The sequence below is a fragment of the Salmo salar genome, chromosome ssa05, assembly GCF_905237065.1.
Source record: "Salmo salar chromosome ssa05, Ssal_v3.1, whole genome shotgun sequence".
NCBI classification, from domain to species: Eukaryota; Metazoa; Chordata; class Actinopteri; order Salmoniformes; family Salmonidae; genus Salmo; species Salmo salar.
In genome coordinates this window covers 9,572,815-9,592,129 of record NC_059446.1, presented here as the reverse complement: position 1 = coordinate 9,592,129, position 19,315 = coordinate 9,572,815, and the positions used below count along the sequence as shown (strand labels likewise).

Sequence of the window (19,315 nt, the reverse complement as noted above, 5' to 3'; positions counted from 1 at the left end):
CAAGTGTTGATTGGACGATGACCAGCGATAGGTTACGTGGCATTGGTGTCCGCGCAGACTCAGATTACAACATCCTTCGTCTATCATCGCCTGGAAGATGATGGCAGTCAAAATGCAGTCTTGTGTGTTGTTAGTTTTGCTTTTGAACGTTTATTACACCTTTGTCTCTTCGCTGTACTTCCACATCGGGGAGACTGAGAAGAAATGCTTCATAGAGGAAATTCCGGATGAAACCATGATCATCGGTCAGTAACGTTATCTTGGGATTGCTATGCTATTTAGCCTCGGGATGTCAGCTAACGTTAACAGCTATCTAGTTAGCTAGTTATCTAGCCAGCCAACATTAAATGTGTCTGTTAACTTACTTTTCAGTTGACTTGTTGACAGACTTGCCTAGCTAGCTACTCAAATTCATGAGCAGGTTAGCTAACTAAGTTAACCAGTTAGCTAACGTTAGCTATACAAATCAAATACAATTTTATTAGTGGCGTACACATTTGCAGATGTTAACGCAGGTGCGAAATGCTCATGTTTCTAGCTCCAACAGTGCAGTAATATCTAACAATACAAATCTGACACTTGTCATATTGATGTCGTCAACTAGCTACAACTATCATGATTTGGATACTTTAATAAATATAAACCATATCTAGTGTAACAACATATTTTACTGTCGTACCATCCATATCGTAGGTCCTGCCCAGAAACAACCCCAGGCCCTAACACTTTACCCTCTAGCTAGCCACTTGTAAAGATAGGACCGGTAGAAGCAGTCATTGGCTGGCATGTGTAAACAATTGCATTTTTCTCTTTTTAGGAAACTATCGTACACAATTGTACGACAAACAGAAAGAAGAGTACCTTCCTGCCACACAGGGTCTGGGGATGTTTGTTGAGGTGAAAGACCCAGATGAGAAGGTAGGATGCTACACTCAGAAACCAGTATCATTCACATCATATGTTATTCTCTGAGAGAACCCTGTGAGAATAATTAAAAACCAAGCTGCATTGAATAGTAATTATACCGAAAAAGTGTTGCTTCCTGTGTTTTTTTCTTGTCTGGACTCTAGGTGATCCTGTCTCGTCAGTACGGCTCGGAGGGAAGATTCACCTTCACCTCTCACACCCCAGGAGAACATCAGATCTGCCTTCATTCCAACTCCTCCAAGTTTGCCCTCTTCGCTGGAGGAATGCTTGTAAGTACATTAGTGTGACAAATGTGGGGAAAAAAGGCTATTGCACTCACAATGTGGGTCAATAAGAAAAGCTGATGGCAGGATACAATATGGGATGGGGGGGGTGTAAGTGTTTTGAAAATAACTATGTTGATGCTCCTCTGAATTGCTGTGAACCACCCTCAGAGAGTTCACCTGGACATCCAAGTGGGAGAGCACACCAATAACTATGCAGAGATTGCAGCCAAAGACAAGCTGACAGAGCTGCAGCTGAGAGTGAGACAGCTGGTGGAGCAAGTGGACCAGATCCAGAAGGAGCAGAACTATCAGAGGGTGAGTACATTTTTAAATGTTATTTTTTTTATTTAACCTTTATTTAACTAGGCAAGTCAGTTAAGAACAAATTCTTATTTACCATGGCGGCCTACTCCGGCCAAACCCTAACCCGGACGACGCTGGGCCAATTGTGCCCGGCTCTATGGGACTTCCGATGACGGCTGGTTGTGATACAGCCTGGGATCAAACCAGGGTCTGTAGTGAAGCCTCTAGCACTGCTTAGACCGCTGTGTCACTTGGGAGCCCAACTCTAACTCAAGTCTACATCAGCTGTCCTGCTGAGTAAAGCCCTGGACACACTGGTATTGTTTGCTTGCCATTAGTACTTGGCACCTCTGAAAAGAGAGCTGGCTGTAATTTACAAACTGATTCTACATGTAGAAAAATACTAAAATAATGTCACAGACGTCTACCTGCAGGTGGTCCGTAAAACACTGAGCGGAATGAACGCGAAACGAACCATTTGGTGGAATGTTTTCTCCTTAAAATATCAGTCTTTTCAAGGCAGTTTGATTTAAGACATTTGCTGAATTCCATATTTACCTCTAGCCCCCACACTCTAGCCACTCCTGTAGATCTGAGGGGATTGGATAGATTTGAGTAATGGCTTAATATAGTCTTCTGAATGGCTGGGTGGGAATATCGCCATATTGCTTCCGCCTATCCTATCCTGTCAGATCTACTAGTGAGTAGGGGTCGGGTTGGAGTTCAGATATTGATTCCCTTGGCTTGTGTGCTACTATTTGTATTTCTAAAAGCTTTGCTATGTCTTTTTCAGTACCGTGAGGAGCGCTTCAGGCAGACGAGTGAGAGCACAAACCAGAGGGTTCTGTGGTGGTCCATCGTTCAGACATTGATCCTTGTGGCCATTGGCTTCTGGCAGATGAGACATCTCAAGAGTTTCTTCGAAGCCAAGAAATTAGTGTAGACCTGCACTCTCATTTTGTTGTTTCTGAGTCTGGGTTGGGGATCAATTCAGTAAATTCAGGAAGTGAACTTTAACTCTATTATTCAATTGAAAATTCTCCCATTGTTTTCTATGAGGCATTTTTCATTCATCAATTCAGGTTTTAAATTCACTTCCAGAATTGATAAGTGAAATGAACCCAACCCTGGTCTGAATGCAGTACTCAAACATCAGTCCGAATGTGTGTTTGCTCCCAGAAGTATATGTGCAGACTGGTGAAGTTACCATCCTATCAGTGAAAACCACCCAATTACTTTGTATTTTGATAGGACTCTGCTTTTGGATTTTTAAGACCCTTTTATGACATTGATAATGCCCATCCCTGTTTCTATAAGATATCAGTCTGCAATTAGTTTATTTATGATCCTCTACATTATGCTATATGTTTTACTTTAGGCTGGGGAAAAAATTGTTTTATACTATTGATGATATCAAACATGGTTTATACTATTGGTGATATCAAACATGGTTTTATACAATTGATGATATCAAACATTGTCCTTCGACGGTTAAAACCACCTGTATTTTTTTCTCAACACATACTGCCCCCCGACGCCCCCGTAATATATTTCTGTTTGTGACTGTCAGTCATATTACAGGCCGCATCTCTTCTCTCAAAATAACAGCTGTGTTTTCAAACTAATTAGACAATGTTCTCACTCTACATGCATTATAATGGGGTTTTGTTACTGGCTGAGAGAGATCACCTATTTTAGTTCAGAGCCATACAACAGAAATGGTGACTTGATTTATGAAATGTATTTTTGGTCATGTGTGCATACTGGTCTTTGTGTCTGGATGTTTTTATTTAGATTCAAATGAATTTATGTTTCAACCCCAGATGTATTTAGTGTCAGTTGTGGTCTGTGTGTTTAGAAACAGAAAGACATCCAGCATTTTTTTTTTTTTATGGAGCTCTTGAAAATGTGGAATCTTCTCCTGTCTTGTTAGCCAGTATCTGTATTCACAAAGCGCATTGGAGTAGGCTTTCTGATCTAGTATCTGTTACCCCTTGCTATTCATTTTGATTTAAAAGTCAAAGCTGATCCTAGCTCAGCACTTCTACTCTGAGACGCTTACTGAATACGGGCTCTGTCTGTGTTTTATTTAATGTTCAATTTATAAAGCTGGAAAGTGAGACAAGAAACATGACATTTTAGTTAAAGGGTGGTGATAGTGTCTGATGTTAATATGGTAGTTCTATGGAAGACAAAAAGTAATGTGAAATACTAGCTATGCATTTGCTTAAGTAAGAAAGCAGTTCACAGTTTCTCCCTAACTTGCTGAATACACTGCCAAAGATGTTCACTTACCACAATCCATTGACTTGATGATGGTCAAGTGAATATTGATTTAAAGAGATTTGCTTGTTTTTTTTCTCTCCATCTATACTGCATATCTAAGTGAACCAGGAGAGATGGTGTTTTTGGCTTCTGTTTTGTCCATTTCCTTTCTCCAAATACTCAAGTAGAGTTATGAAGACACTGATTTATTTCAATAAAGAACTGCTGTCCAGGTTAACAGTTTGCTCCAGTTCTCATCATGCACAAGGAGTTGATTCGTGGGTAAACATCCATTGTACACTTAAAGTATTTAGCCAGAAAGCAGTCTTTGCTTCTTGTCTATCATAAAACAATTATTAACTATACTGGATCATTTTTGCAAAAACATTTTTGTTCAGTTAATCTGTTTTTTTTGTGTATCCTTAATGTTCCCAAAATGATTCCTAATTGTGTTAGTTCATCATTGGTGTTTTTTTTGTTGTTATGGTTAGATGTCAGAGATTGAGTGTGATTTTAATTTAATTGATTTTAATGGTTTATTTTGGGTGGGAATATTTTAGATTCTGTAAATTTGAAAACGTGTCTAAATTGCAGTCAAATATAAAGTTGTGACCTTTGGCTAGCTAGCTTGAATTACTATTTCCCAAGACACTTTGCCAAACAAAAATAGATCAGACGTGGGTCCATCCATTGGGAATGCGTTCTATAGTTCCCCAAATGCATAGGAATGTTTAGTCTTGATAATGTGTTTCTCCCGGAGCAATGTCTTCGGCGAACAGGTTGTGATATGTTCGTGAGTAGAAGCTCTTTTAGTGAACTAACGAATTATGTCAATGTAACTTTCGTATGGTAGTGTGTGTGAAACACACCGTTAATTATCGAAACAAATTATATTTGTGTAGTTTGTTGCTAGACTTCTTTTGCTTCCCGAAATCCACGGGTCTCACTGTGCGGTAGGTCATGGCGGGTAGGAACAACATTTCCCATGCTCCTCTATGTTGCCACGTGTCCACCCGGGGCGTCTTAATTACGCCGATTCCGTTCCAAAACGTTTCTTTAAACGGAAGGAAATGGGTCTGGACCTACCCGAACGTGTCCAATATCGTGTCCAACTCGTTTTAGCTGTAAAACGTTTTACAACACTTTGGACTAATGATTACACCCCTGTTAGAAAGCTCGCTAGTCATTAGCCAGCGTCAAGCCAAAGCTTTGCCAATGTAACAAGAAAATTGACACGGAATGTCAGTAACCAAAGGCGTATTGTGACATTTCGAGGAAGAATATGACAAGAACATCGAAATCCGACTGCAAAGGAGAGAACCATGAAGAATGGAGAAGTTCGATTGTAGAATCACGACAAAAACATTCTCTGTTTCATGAGTAGCTAACTACTGTCAAAATCTGGGGAATAGCAATACTCTTATTTTTTCTGTGCAACCTTGAAGCTGTTGTCATTTGCAACTTTTGAAAATGATGTATTCATCTAGAAGAAAACCAGTCCTCTATTTCAAAGAAGACAGAAGGTAAAACATAACGGTATTTGGTATCTGATGTTAACAATGAGAGATTATCCAATCCTAGACTGGTTAGGCTAGATGAGTGAACAGATTTATGCATTTCAAGACATTAGCAAACTAGTAAAATGTCACTTTTATCTACTAGTGAGGCCTATGTGAATCATAAAAATGCACTACTACTGTAGGTACACTAAAGCCTAAATCTCTATTACATTGGGCCACTAGCCTATTTCTCAAAAACGTTTGAGAATGCAGCTGGTGTAAAATGGATTGCAGGCAGGTGTTGAAGATGGTTAAAGTATTTCACATCATTTCTTGGTATTGTTCAACCTCAAAGAAATGAGACACCAAAAGTACCTCGTCCAGAAGAGCGTAATCAGTGAGTAGCTGACTACAATAGAAGTGTGTTACTCTCAGATTTTGTTGTGTGAAATAATGTTGGTGCATTGATTTGTTTGTTTGCTGGTAAAAATTGCATGGAAGTATTTTAAATCAGCCACTCAGCCTTATAATCTAGACGTAGCCAATGCATACAGTGTATATGGGTTTGGTTGTGCAAGCGTTTTAATGTACAATACTAATACCTAACTGAGTTATTGAAACATTTTGAACTATTAGCTGTTTTCCAATGACAATGTGATGTCTTTCGGGCTACTTAACCGCTCACTTTTACATGCATGGCACTTGATCAATTTGTGGTGAAGGTGTGCGTCATAACATTGATTGACTTCACAACATTGCTCAATATGAGACTTGCTATTACTTCTACTTTCAGATTCTGGTCTGGGAAATGCACTGTCTACAAACTATTTGGTCTGTGTGTGGTTCTGGTACTGGTCTCCCTCCTATGGCTCCAACTCAGCTGTACAGGAGACATGGGCCGGGTTGTAGTGGATGACAGGCGCCTCCAACATCAGCCCTGTCCGCTGGACAGACAGGCATCCGCTGCGGACGACCCTTCCTGGGGTCCTCACAAGCTGGCCCTCCTGATACCTTTCAGGGAGAGGTTTGAGGAGCTGTTGGTGTTTGTCCCCTTCATGCACACCTTCTTGAACAACAAGAAAATACTGCATAAGATCTTCGTAATCAACCAGATGGATCACTATCGGTAAGTGATGGAAGACGTTATGTTGCCTTGTTAGTCATTAGGCCTACAACAGAAGTGTTGTCTAATCTGAAGACCACAACATATTCTATTCTGTTCTATCCTGTTCTATTCTATTTCAGTCCTATGGTGGTTGATGAATTCTGATTGGCACAGGGGAACTATAGTCTGGATGTGTGCCTAGGTGATTTGCGCCTTACCAAATAAATATTGACTCCTCCTGGAAGTAAATAATGAGTTCCACCCATATCTCACCACAGGTTCAACAGAGCCTCTCTCATTAACGTTGGTTACACGGAGAGTGGTAACGACACCGATTACATCGCCATGCATGATGTGGACTTGTTACCTCTGAATGAAGCTCTGGACTATGGTTTCCCAGAGGAGGGCCCTTTCCACGTGGCCTCACCAGAGCTGCACCCCCTGTATCACTACAAGACATACGTGGGAGGAATCCTGCTGCTCACCAAACAGCATTATCACATGGTAGGTTAGCCTATTGTTAAGTCAATCATTCATTATCCATAATAATAGACAGCACTTCAAAGCGCCAATATGTCCAATTATTTTTTTTTTTTACCCATGCACATATTAAAATACAATTATTTGTCACATGCACTGAATACAGCTGGTGCAGACATTACCGTGAAATGCTTACTTAAGAGCCCTTACCAATGATGCAGAGTTTAAAAATAGTAACACGAGAAATAAAATGGACAAAAATGGAGCTATATACAGGAAGTACCAGATCAATGTGGAGCTATATACAGGAAGTACCAGATCAATGTGGAGCTATATACAGGAAGTACCAGATCAATGTGGAGCTATATACAGGAAGTACCAGTACCAGATCAATGTGGAGCTATATACAGGAAGTACCAGCAATCAATGTGGAGCTATATACAGGAAGTACCAGTACCAGATCAATGTGGAGCTATATACAGGAAGTACCAGTACATCAATGTGGAGCTATATACAGGGCAGTACCAGATCAATGTGGAGCTATATACAGGGAGTACCAGATCAATGTGGAGCTATATACAGGGTACCAGTACCAGATCAATGTGGAGCTATATACAGGAAGTACCAGATCAATGTGGAGCTATATACAGGGAGTACCAGTACCAGATCAATGTGGAGCACTATACAGGGAGTACCAGATCAATGTGGAGCTATATACAGGGAGTACCAGATCAATGTGGAGCTATATACAGGGAGTACCAGTACCAGATCAATGTGGAGCTATATACAGGGAGTACCAGATCAATGTGGAGCTATATACAGGGAGTACCAGTACCAGATCAATGTGGAGCAATATACAGGGAATACCAGTACCAGATCAATGTGGAGCTATATACAGGAAGTACCAGATCAATGTGGCGCTATATACAGGAAGTACCAGATCAATGTGGAGCTATATACAGGGAGTACCAGATCAATGTGGAGCTATATACAGGGAGTACCAGTACCAGATCAATGTGGAGCTATATACAGGGAGTACCAGTACCAGATCAATGTGGAGCTATATACAGGGAGTACCAGTACCAGATCAATGTGGAGCTATATACAGGGAGTACCAGTACCAGATCAATGTGGAGCTATATACAGGGAGTACCAGTACCAGATCAATGTGGAGCTATATACAGGGAGTACCAGATCAATGTGGAGCTATATACAGGGAATACCAGTACCAGATCAATGTGGAGCTATATACAGGGAATACCAGTACCAGATCAATGTGCAGAGATGAACATGTACATGAAGGCAGGGTAAAGTGACTAGGCATCAGGATAGATCATAATAATTGTGTGATTGTGGTGTGTTGTTTTAGCTGTGTCATGTTCTGTGTTCCTGAAGTGCAACGGCATGTCCAACCGGTTCTGGGGATGGGGAAGAGAAGACGATGAATTCTACAGGAGACTAAGAACTGCTGGATTACAGGTAAACCAGGACTGTCCTTTACAGTGAGGGGGAAAAAGTATTTGATCGCCTGCTGATTTTGTACATTTGCCCACTGACAAATAAAGGATCCGTCTATAATTTTAATGGTAGGTTTATTTGATCAGTGAGAGACAGAATAACAACAAAAATCAAGAAAAACGCATGCCAAAAATGTTATAAATTGATTTGCATTTTAATGAGGGAAATAAGTATTTGACCCCCTCTCAATCAGAAAGATTTCTGGCTCCCAGGTGTCTTTTATACAGGTAACGAGCTAAGATTAGGAGCACACTCTTAAAGGGAGTGCTCCTAATCTCAGCTTGTTACCTGTAAAAAAGACACCTGTCCACAGAAGCAATCAATCAATCAGATTCCAAACTCTCCACCATGGCCAAGACCAAAGAGCTCTCCAAGGATGTCAGGAACAAGATTGTAGACCTACACAAGGCTGGAATGGGCTACAAGACCATCGCCAAGCAGCTTGGTGAAAAGGTGACAACATTTGGTGCGATTATTCGCAAATGGAAGAAACACAAAAGAACTGTCAATCTCCCTCGGCCTGGGGCTCCATGCAAGATCTCACCTTGTGGGGTTGCAATGATCATGAGAACTATGAGGAATCAGCCCAGAACTACACGGGAGGATCTTGTCAATGATCTCAAGGCAGCTGGGACCATAGTCACCAAGAAAACAATTGGTAACACACTACGCTGTGAAGGACTGAAATCCTGCAGCGCCCTCAAGGTCCCCCTGCTCAAGAAAGCACATATACATGCACACCTGAAGTTTGCCAATGAACATCTGAATGATTCAGAGGACAACTGGGTGAAAGTGTTGTGGTCAGATGAGACCAAAATGGAGCTCTTTGGCCTCAACTCGCCGTGTTTGGAGGAGGAGGAATGCTGCCTATGACCCCAAGAACACCATCTCCACCGTCAAACATGGAGGTGGAAACATTATGCTTTGGGGGTGTTTTTCTGCTAAGGGGACAGGACAACTTCACCACATCAAAGGGACAATGGACGGGGCCATGCACCGTCAAATCTTGGGTGAGAACCTCCTTCCCTCAGCCAGGGCATTGAAAATGGGTCGTGGATGGGTATTCCAGCATGACAATGGCCCAAAACACATGGCTAAGACAACAAAGGAGTGGCTCAAGAAGAAGCACATTAAGGTCCTGGAGTGGCCTAGCCAGTCTCCTGACCTTAATCCCATAGAAAATCTGTGGAGGGAGCTGAAGGTTCGAGTTGCCAAACGTCAGCCTCGAAACCTTAATGACTTGGAGAAGATCTGCAAAGAGGAGTGGGACAAAATCCCTCCTGAGATGTGTGCAAACCTGGTGGCCAACTACAAGAAACGTCTGACCTCTATGATTGCCAACAAGGGTTTTGCCACCAAGTACTAAGTCATGTTTTGCAGAGGGGTCAAATACTTATTTCCCTCATTAAAATGCAAATCAATTTATAACATTTTTGACATGCGTTTTTCTGGATTTTTGTTGTTGTTATTCTGTCTCTCACTGTTCAAATAAACCTACCATTAAAATTATAGACTGATCATTTCTTTGTCAGTGGGCAAACGTACAAAATCAGCAGGGGATCAAATACTTTTTTCCCCTCACTGTACGTGTCACAAAGAGACCGACATAGCTAGGAATTTGGGTTAATCCCTGAAAATACTCCAAAAGAATGATAAGCCAATGACGGATTAGCATCAGTATCTGATACATCTCCCTACATAGTAGAACAACTCAAGAGTACGTTTGCATGTAGATCAGCAAAACAGCTGCCGCCACGTCTCTAAATACTATGAATAATATAATCAATCTGTCATTTTCTGTTTGTCAGCTCTTCAGGCCCAGTGGGATAAAAACAGGGTATAAAACCTTTCGCCACATCCATGACCCTGCCTGGAGGAAGAGAGACCAGAAGAGAGTGGCTGCACAGAAACAGGTAGAGATGCATTCACTGGACACCTACTACCGTGTTGTATTGTTATGTGTTCTATTCTCAGACAGATACTGGATTGATCTCCTCGGGTTGTATTTCTAATCACAGTACTGACATTGTTTTTCTGTCCTCGTTTTTTGGAAGGAACAATTCAAGGTTGACCCTGAGGGCGGGTTGACTAACTTGCAGTACAAGGTGGAGTCGAGACAGGAGCTGACTATTAGTGGAGCCCCTGTCACTGTCCTCAACATCAAACTGGGGTGTGACACGGACAAGACTCCCTGGTGTCTGTTGAACTAAGATGGCCTCCATGATAGACCTATGCTGCCTCTCATCTGGGTTATGTTCATTATCCATCAAACGGAAGAAAACAAACTAAAACAGGGAGGGACTACCTGAGCTTCTCCAATGAGAAACACTTGTTTTTGTGTGCCCTAATGAATATGACCCTGGTGCTACAGAAGGGGTGCTGTTAGCCCCTGCTTGCTGTGCTACGTCGGGACAGTTTCTGGTCCTGAGGACATGGCTAAAACAAACAACCGCACCAGGAGACATGGGTACCATATTCTGGCCGGTCCAGAAAAGAGGCTTTGGCCTCTGACCTTTGAACCCAGCAACGCCTTCCCTCATTGGAGAGATGGAATGTATTTATAAACTAGCTAAATGATGTTGTCCTTTAGAACTGCAGCGTAGCCGTCTGGCTTGCATTCAGAACTGTGAGTGACTGGATCTCATGCAGGCCTAACATCAGGGGCTTTAAACTACAGACGCTTTGCCAATATTGACGACACATGAAAGGAAAGGTGTACTGAAATCATAAGCAAAGTCCTTTGTATCTGTTTATCCAGGGACAGACAAGGACCAACCCTGCTTAGCTTCGGAGGCCAACCAGCAGTGGGATGTAGGGTGGTCTGTTGCTGGGTGTGATACTAGTGGATCATTTTCAGGAATCACTTTTCTGTCCTTCAGTTGAACTCTGCTGTACTGTCTGGCTTAATGTCTTATCATCAGAGTTAGTTTACTATGAAAGGGTTTTCTTTCTGAACTTGTAATGCACCGGATTGGCATGCCACCTCCATGATACATAGCGCTGTATTCTCATCCGGTATCCATTGTGACCCATCATGTAGTCAACTAGTAGTGAGTTGAGTATCAGAGTGCCATTTTGGGTTTGTTGTTGATGGTAAATCAGCTTTTAAGGTTTACAGTTTGTGCTTTTAGAACGTTTTCAGAGAACGACTTGATATTATGAAAGTATGTTTGGGTAAATGAACATATGTTTAGGTAATGTCAAGCGTATGTTACAACAGTTTGGCCATATATCATACTGCTGCAATGTCTTTTTGAATGATGGTACTGAAAAATGTATTTGTACAATATTCAGTATTTATATAAAGTTATGACTCAAAACCCCGGGAAAAACATGCACATTGTCTTATTCTCATTATAAATGTCTTCATTGTACATAATATGATTAACACATCTGTATCGTATTTTCAATACTTAACAGGATCTAACTGATCAGTTTGAAGTTCTGTATGACAGAAGACCATTGTACTTAGACTTCGTTATGTTGACGTTTCTCACTAGAATTGAAAAGTACTTGTTTCAGTTGAAACCTTCTCAGGAAATGCTTATAGGGTTAGTTAATAACTGATGGCACTTTGCTTGACAGTGTAAATGAAGGTGTGTAACCTGTTGTTTAGATTTCAGGTGCTTAAAGCGACCACTAGCCTGTCATTCCAGGTGTCTTTAATCTTCCTGATCCTGTAAACAGCCTTTGAAGTCAACCCTGCATTGTCCCGCTGGTTATAGACAAGACACATTTTGAATCCAGTAGATACTTGTATCACTACCAAGAAGTCTACAATAGCCTGTCTGAAATGTAAATGTATTGTAAGTTTATAAAATCAAGCATAACTTGTTATGCATTTAAAGTCGGCTCAAGACTGTAGTAGTTAGGCCTATTTCTGCTTCATGACCATGAAAAGATTCATTATTGCATTTAAATAGCCTAGGGAGCAAGCGACCATATGTCCTGTCCATATGCGATTATGTTGTATGCCTTTTGTAGCCTAATATTTATAGAAAAGACTATAGCACATTTATTTCATAAGCACAAACTAAGTCTCACTCAATGGCAACTTTGCCTAATTCTGGGGGCAGACGTTTCCCGAAATCCAATGGCATTCGTTTTCGATTAGATCGTTATTTCATTTGAATATCACAATGAAAACCTTTAGGCCTGTCTACTGAAACATGATTGTGTTGATTTGTCACTTCAGCCCGGCATGCAAAGCTCCTGTCTGAAGTGTTTGTCAGGTCATAATTGATCCATCGGCTCTTGGTCGACCAGAACACGGCCCCATTTAGGACAAGCCCCATCAGGAAAGGTTTACACTAATCTCCTCAAAGTAGTTTCTGACTCGATGGGACAACACCTCTCAGGCCCTCTGATCTATCTGTTGAGGCGGGGTATAAAGTCCTCGCCTCCCGCCTGGAGAAGGAGCCACATTGAGCCACACTCAACCGCGCAGCATGACGAGAGGAAGCCTGAGCGCGAGTTCCCTCAACGGGACATCTCCTTTCTCATTACCATCATACTTTCCTTTTTATGGTGGAGCAACGGACATCTCCTCATGCTTGCCAATCACGATTCTATCAACAACACAGACAAAAAAAGCGTGATCCTTCAGTGTAGAAGTGATCCATTCCGTGGGTCCTTCCGGGGAAGCAGCCACACAACAAGCCATGCACATCCAGCGACCAGGCGGAGGCGCACTGCACCATCCTGCGATGCTGACTTGGGCTCATTTTGGAGACACAAATTCACTTCACCCAGTTTACTAGAGGCGTCTAAGTGGTTATAATCAAGTTCTGTAGAACGGTAAGATTTAAAGTTTAATTTATGTCGTAAATGTTTCCGACTTTTATTGTTATGGTCCAAAGGATAGTAGCATATACATTATAGGTCTCGCATTGAATTGTATTGTAAAACTGATGATCTGACTCCTCTATATATTCCAAATGGAATAAGGATCATTGGGATAATGTATAATTAAGAATATATAGCAAATGAATGTTTGTTTTCTCTCAGCAGGAGATTCCGCACTATCTACACACCGACAACCAGCTGACTAAAGTAGAAGAGGTGTGCAGTAAGCAGCGGTACATGATCACCGGACGGAGAAGATTTTTCTGGCCTCATCGCTCAGACTGACCGAGACACAGGTCAAAGTCTGGTTCCAGGACAGGAGAACGCGGTGGAGGAAGGCCCACGGGGACATGGTCGTTGTACCGGAGAGACACACTAAGGGTGAAACATCGAGCAAGGAGGAGGATTAGTTGATTTCCGTGGACAATGACGAGTCATGGGTGTATTTTTTAAAATGTGTTTTATATTAGTAAATGCCTTGAGTCCATCACACACATTCATGATGATTGTTGAATTCTTATTCTTGTCAAACAAGAGAGAAAATTGCCGATATTTTACCACTGTGTGGCCTGGCATGGTATGCTTTTGCTCATCAGCTAGGCTATGAGTCACTGAAGATTTAGCCACATAATTTTTGTAATGTATTTTATATTCCTCATATCACAACATTCCTTATGTGATATAATTTCCCCCGCCTTCCTTTTACACCTGGAGTTTTTATTGGGTTCCCTTTCAGTTTATGTGGTGGCATTTATCCACGTACCGAACCCAGGGTGTGGGCATAGCCTTGTTCTGAACCCAGGGTGTAGGCATAGCCTTGTTCCGAACCCAGGGTGTAGGCCTTCTGTACTGAACCCAGGGTGTAGGCATAGCCTTGTTCCGAACCCAGGGTGTGGGCATAGCCTTGTTCTGAACCCAGGGTGTGGGCATAGCCTTGTTCTGAACCCAGGGTGTAGGCATAGCCTTGTTCCGAACCCAGGGTGTAGGCATAGCCTTGTTCCGAACCCAGGGTGTGGGCATAGCCTTGTTCCGAACCCAGGGTGTAGGCATAGCCTTGTTCTGAACCCAGGGTGTAGGCATAGCCTTGTTCCGAACCCAGGGTGTAGGCATAGCCTTGTTCTGAACCCAGGGTGTAGGCATAGCCTTGTTCTGAACCCAGGGTGTAGGCATAGCCTTGTTCCGAACCCAGGGTGTAGGCATAGCCTTGTTCTGAACCCAGGGTGTAGGCCTTCTGTACTGAACCCAGGGTGTAGGCCTTCTGTACTGAACCCAGGGTGTAGGCCTTCTGTACTGAACCCAGGATATAGGCCTTCTGTACTGAACCCAGGGTGTAGGCCTTCTGTACTGAACCCAGGATATAGGCCTTCTGTACTGAACCCAGGGTGTAGGCCTTCTGTACTGAACCCAGGATATAGGCCTTCTGAACTGAACCCAGGGTGTAGGCCTTCTGTACTGAACCCAGGGTGTAGGCCTTCTGTACTGAACCCAGGATATAGGCCTTCTGTACTGAACCCAGGGTGTAGGCCTTCTGTACTGAACCCAGGATATAGGCCTTCTGAACTGAACCCAGGGTGTAGGCCTTCTGTACTGAACCCAGGATATAGGCCTTCTGTACTGAACCCAGGATATAGGCCTTCTGTACTGAACCCAGGGTGTAGGCCTTCTGTACTGAACCCAGGGTGTAGGCCTTCTGTACTGAACCCAGGGTGTGGGCCTTCTGTACTGAACCCAGGGTGTGGGCCTTCTGTACTGAACCCAGTATATGGGCCTTCTGTACTGAACCCAGGGTGTGGGCCTTCTGTACTGAACCCAGGATGTAGGCCTTCTGTACTGAACCCAGGGTGTGGGCCTTCTGTACTGAACCCAGGGTGTGGGCCTTCTGTACTGAACCCAGGGTGTAGGCCTTCTGTACTGAACCCAGGGTGTGGGCCTTCTGTACTGAACCCAGGGTGTGGGCCTTCTGTACTGAACCCAGGATATAGGCCTTCTGAACTGAACCCAGGATATAGGCCTTGCCTCCTGTATTGCTGTTGTTTCTGTTCTTAATGTGGAATATTTTCGACTGATCACTGTCTCTATATTGTTGTTTTGACTGATATTTTTTAGCTACTTGATATGCAATTCTCTTGTATTTTTTTTTTTTTTAATAAACCTTTGACCTATAGATGTGAAATGATGAATAAAATATAGGAAATGCCTTGTCCAAAACAGCAAGTGGAGATTTATTAAAGAACACACAACTTGCTGCAAATAACTATAGGCTACATTAATATATCATCCAAATCGACTAATTCTAATATACTCGGATGACAATAGTGTGATGGACAGAAGACTGCAGGTATAGCACCAAACTGAGTGACTAATGCATTATGGGCCACTACAGACTGTTTATTCGTTTTCAATGAGTTAAGACGTCCCCCCAGGCATACTGGCCTTCACTTAACCAGGTATTATGTTCCTAGAAGCCAGGTGTGTGGAGGTAAAAGCTTAAAGTCAGACCCAACACTGACATTCTTCTCCCTAATTGACCTTTATGGACTCGAGCTGACAGAGACAGGAAATGTTTGTGCGCGAGAGTAAATAAATCAGACAGTCCGGAGAGAGAGAGAGAGACAGCCATAAGGGCACAAAACGTTCCACAATTTGAGCCTAAATATGCTTCAAGGTTAAATTCCTCCTCACGCCATTTGCACAAATTATATATATATATATATACCTTCTTTTTTTTTTATTGTGTTATTGGCGGTACGCTTGTTTACTCCATGTGTAACTCTGTGTTGTTGTATGTGTCGAACTGCTTTGCTTTATCTTGGCCTGGTCGCAGTTGTAACTGAGAGCTTGTTCTCAACTTGCCTACCTGGTTAAATAAAAGTGAAATAAAAAATAAATTAAAAAATTGTAATTAGGTTGTAGATGGAAGTTTCCATTATGTAGTTATTAAAAAATAATACGTGTGAAATGAATTAACATGATATAATTAATAACTAATAAAGTTAAAGTAATTCGGGGTAAATAAAATAAAAAATAATATTGTTGAATTGAATTAAACATTTTTTTGTTGCAAATAGGTAATTATAGAAAATATCATGAATTCTATCCCAGATCTGATTTCAACAGAACATCAATATTATCTTAAAAAGTAAAGGTTTTTGCTCAACCCGCACTGACCTTTACTGAGACCATTAAAATCCACTAGAGGGCATTGACCACATAATAGTTTGCGTGAATGCATTGACATGGAGGCTACGGTTTTTTTATTTTTATGTATGTAGTTCTGTCCTTGAGCTGTTTTTGTCTATTAATGTTCTGTATTAGGTAATATTTCATGTTTTGTGTGGATCCCAGGAAGAGTAGCTGATGCTTTTGCAACAGCTAATGGAGATCCTAATAAAATATTTAAAAAAAATAGAGCACCCATAGTAACCAATTCATTCACTTGAAATCATTCATTTACCACCAAATTAAATGTAAATGAAAAGAAATTATTAAACCAGCACAAGATTTGACAAAAATGATGCCCTTCAACTTTACCCTTGACAAATGTACTTAAATAGGGCAATATTGTAACTATTTGAATTGATAAAGTTATTATTAAAATGCTGAATTAATATCATCAACGACAATGTATATTTAATAAGGGGACTGTTTTCTTCATTCCATTTCTCATTCAATGTACTGAAACCATAAAGGTAATCTGTAATGACCTGATGTGTCGATGAATGTTCCATTCAGCAGAGTTCTATAAAACGGCTCATGTTTTTCATGTCCTTTATACTGCAGTTTACTATATAGAATAAAGTAAATGGCATTTCCTATAACACATCCTATTTCTGTTCCTTTCTGAATAGAGTAACCTCATTCCTTGTAAAAGGGACTTAACTCCAGTTAGCTGATTCAAGGCAGACCATGCAGGGTGACAATAATCACATTTTAACTCAGCTTCACACCCCTGCGTGCCTACAAAAACTCCAGCTGCTTAATACCTCCTTTCAGACCAGCAAAATCTGTCATTAATTGCCAGAGGCAAAATTAATAGTTGTTAATGGCCACCTGAATCAAAGGCTCCGGGGCTAGATCTGCCAGTAAAACCTATTCATTCTATACAGCGGGACTGGGCGTTATAGGATTGGTATAGGGGACAAGAGGGGTGGAGACTAAACTCCTTTGGGACTCAAAGGGCTCTTTGGCCCTTGGTGGTTCACATCAGCTTTCCACCGCGCAGATCATGAAAGATGGAAGCAGGGGGCTTTTGTGGTTCGTCCTGATTATTTCTCCCCTGAAAGGACTGACATCTGTCCTGGGTTCCTGGGACTGGCTGCTTCTCTGATCTACTGGTACCCCCCCCCCCCCCCCACACCCCACCCCACCCCACCCCCCACCCTACCCCACTCCCTCAACAACATCTAAGATGGTAACTACCAAAAGAGGGAGGGAAGGTACCCTGGACATAACGTAAAGAGGACATATTTCCCAGACCTTTGACCTTAGTAAAACAATACCTCTTTAACTGACCTATTCTCAAAAGGAGTTTCATTTAGTAGACCTATAGGCCTATTCTGGAAAGGAGTATCATTTAGTAGACCTATAGGCCTATTCTGGAAAGGACTTTCATTTAGTAGACCAATAGACCTATTCTGTAAAGGAGTATCATTTAGTAGACCAATAGGCGTATTCTGGAAAGGACTTTCATTTAGTAGACCAATAGGCCTATTCTGTAAAGGACTTTCATTTAGTAGACCAATAGGCCTATTCTGTAAAGGACTTTCATTTAGTAGACCAATAGGCCTATTCTGGAAAGGACTTTCATTTAGTAGACCAATAGGCCTATTCTGTAAAGGACTTTCATTTAGTAGACCTATAGGCCTATTCTGGAAAGGACTTTCATTTAGTAGACCAATAGGCCTATTCTGGAAAGGAGTATCATTTAGTAGACCAATAGGCGTATTCTGGAAAGGACTTTCATTTAGTAGACCTATAGGCCTATTCTGGAAAGGAGTATCATTTAGTAGACCAATAGGCGTATTCTGGAAAGGACTTTCATTTAGTAGACCTATAGGCCTATTCTGGAAAGGACTTTCATTTAGTAGACCAATAGGCCTATTCTGTAAAGGACTTTCATTTAGTAGACCAATAGGCCTATTCTGTAAAGGACTTTCATTTAGTAGACCTATAGGCCTATTCTGTAAAGGACTTTCATTTAGTAGACCTATAGGCCTATTCTGTAAAGGACTTTCATTTAGTAGACCAATAGGCCTATTCTGTAAAGGACTTTCATTTAGTAGACCAATAGGCCTATTCTGTAAAGCAGTATCATTTAGTAGACCTATAGGCCTATTATGTAAAGGACTTTCAGTTTGTAGACCTATAGGCCTATTCTGTAAAGGACTTTCAGTTTGTAGACCTATAGGCCTATTCTGTAAAGGACTTAAAAACCTAGTAAACCTCAGAGATATTTTGTAGTTAATCCCTAGAATTATCATGTTCAAATTGTTAGAAGTGGCTTTAAAGGTTTGGACTAGTCTGATCTTTGACCTAGAATTAAATTGATCAATAAACCTACAGGTGCCACTGTCAGATATGGGCTATAAGATAGGAAAAAGATATGGGCTATAAGATAGGAAAAAGATATGGGCTATAAGATAGGAAAAAGATATGGGCTATAAGATAGGAAAAATATATGGGCTATAAGATAGGAAAAAGATATGGGCTATAAGATAGGAAAAAGATATTGGCTATAAAATAGGAAAAAGCTGAATAACTCATTTGTGTGAGAACCTTTTTTATGGTTTTCTAGTACAAGGCTAATTTCCTAGATTTTAGGGACCTTTTGGGAACGGGACATAGGGAATAATAAACTTGTTATGAGTAAATTATAATTAGTCAGTCATTAACAAGAACATCTCATATTATGGTGCTTCTGATTTAATATGATATCACTTTGCAACATTTAAATTAAACGTATATAGATAGGCTATTATTAGTCACAAGTCAATTCAACAGAGAATTAAGTCAGTCATTTAGACAAACAAAATGGCTGTCATCCACTAGGCTACACGGTCCTATCTGCGCATGCCCACCACACCTCTGTCACCGACAGTAGAGCCCAG

The 19,315-nt window shown here is 41.4% G+C and overlaps 3 protein-coding genes across 6 annotated transcripts; all 3 read left to right on the top strand.

Moving 5' to 3' along the window:
• Window positions 1–15: 15 nt before the first annotated feature.
• LOC106604203 (transmembrane emp24 domain-containing protein 9) lies at window positions 16–3,999 on the top strand. Its single transcript, XM_014198640.2, has 5 exons — window positions 16–245; window positions 818–918; window positions 1,071–1,196; window positions 1,362–1,508; window positions 2,290–3,999. The coding sequence occupies exons 1-5, from the start codon at window positions 98–100 to the stop codon at window positions 2,437–2,439; spliced, it is 672 nt and encodes a 223-aa protein (XP_014054115.1). The 5' UTR covers window positions 16–97; the 3' UTR covers window positions 2,440–3,999.
• Window positions 4,000–4,518: 519 nt separating this feature from the next.
• On the top strand, window positions 4,519–11,695 carry LOC106604202 (beta-1,4-galactosyltransferase 7). Of its 3 annotated transcripts, none has more exons than XM_014198636.2 (7): window positions 4,519–5,284; window positions 5,616–5,657; window positions 6,054–6,386; window positions 6,644–6,869; window positions 8,241–8,324; window positions 10,172–10,276; window positions 10,418–11,695. In XM_014198636.2, exons 1-7 carry the CDS (start codon window positions 5,232–5,234, stop codon window positions 10,571–10,573), a joined length of 999 nt encoding a protein of 332 aa, XP_014054111.1. In that variant the 5' UTR covers window positions 4,519–5,231; the 3' UTR covers window positions 10,574–11,695. The 3 variants fall into 3 exon arrangements, with proteins under 3 accessions (XP_014054111.1, XP_045573828.1, XP_014054113.1); XM_045717872.1 differs by having other exon boundaries at window positions 4,522–5,284; window positions 5,504–5,657; XM_014198638.2 differs by lacking the exon at window positions 5,616–5,657 and having other exon boundaries at window positions 4,522–5,284.
• A 1,008-nt stretch (window positions 11,696–12,703) lies between these two features.
• Window positions 12,704–15,904, top strand: LOC123743076 (keratin-associated protein 16-1). Of its 2 annotated transcripts, none has more exons than XM_045717869.1 (2): window positions 12,704–13,160; window positions 13,374–15,904. In XM_045717869.1, the coding sequence occupies exon 2, from the start codon at window positions 13,848–13,850 to the stop codon at window positions 15,252–15,254; it is 1,407 nt and encodes a 468-aa protein (XP_045573825.1). In that variant the 5' UTR covers window positions 12,704–13,160; window positions 13,374–13,847; the 3' UTR covers window positions 15,255–15,904. The 2 variants fall into 2 exon arrangements, with proteins under 2 accessions (XP_045573825.1, XP_045573827.1); XM_045717871.1 differs by having other exon boundaries at window positions 13,371–15,904.
• Window positions 15,905–19,315: the final 3,411 nt, after the last annotated feature.

Bases quoted from the DNA above. Each gene is read 5' to 3' on its own strand.
- LOC106604203 (XM_014198640.2), top strand. From the start codon at position 98: ATGATGGCAGTCAAAATGCAGTCTTGTGTGTTGTTAGTTTTGCTTTTG. The intron at 919-1,070 runs GTAGGATGCTAC...TCTGGACTCTAG, and splicing joins TGAAAGACCCAGATGAGAAG to GTGATCCTGTCTCGTCAGTA. The intron at 1,509-2,289 runs GTGAGTACATTT...TGTCTTTTTCAG, and splicing joins AGGAGCAGAACTATCAGAGG to TACCGTGAGGAGCGCTTCAG.
- LOC106604202 (XM_014198636.2), top strand. From the start codon at position 5,232: ATGATGTATTCATCTAGAAGAAAACCAGTCCTCTATTTCAAAGAAGAC. The intron at 6,387-6,643 runs GTAAGTGATGGA...ATCTCACCACAG, and splicing joins AACCAGATGGATCACTATCG to GTTCAACAGAGCCTCTCTCA. The intron at 8,325-10,171 runs GTAAACCAGGAC...TCTGTTTGTCAG, and splicing joins TAAGAACTGCTGGATTACAG to CTCTTCAGGCCCAGTGGGAT.
- LOC123743076 (XM_045717869.1), top strand. From the start codon at position 13,848: ATGTATTTTATATTCCTCATATCACAACATTCCTTATGTGATATAATT.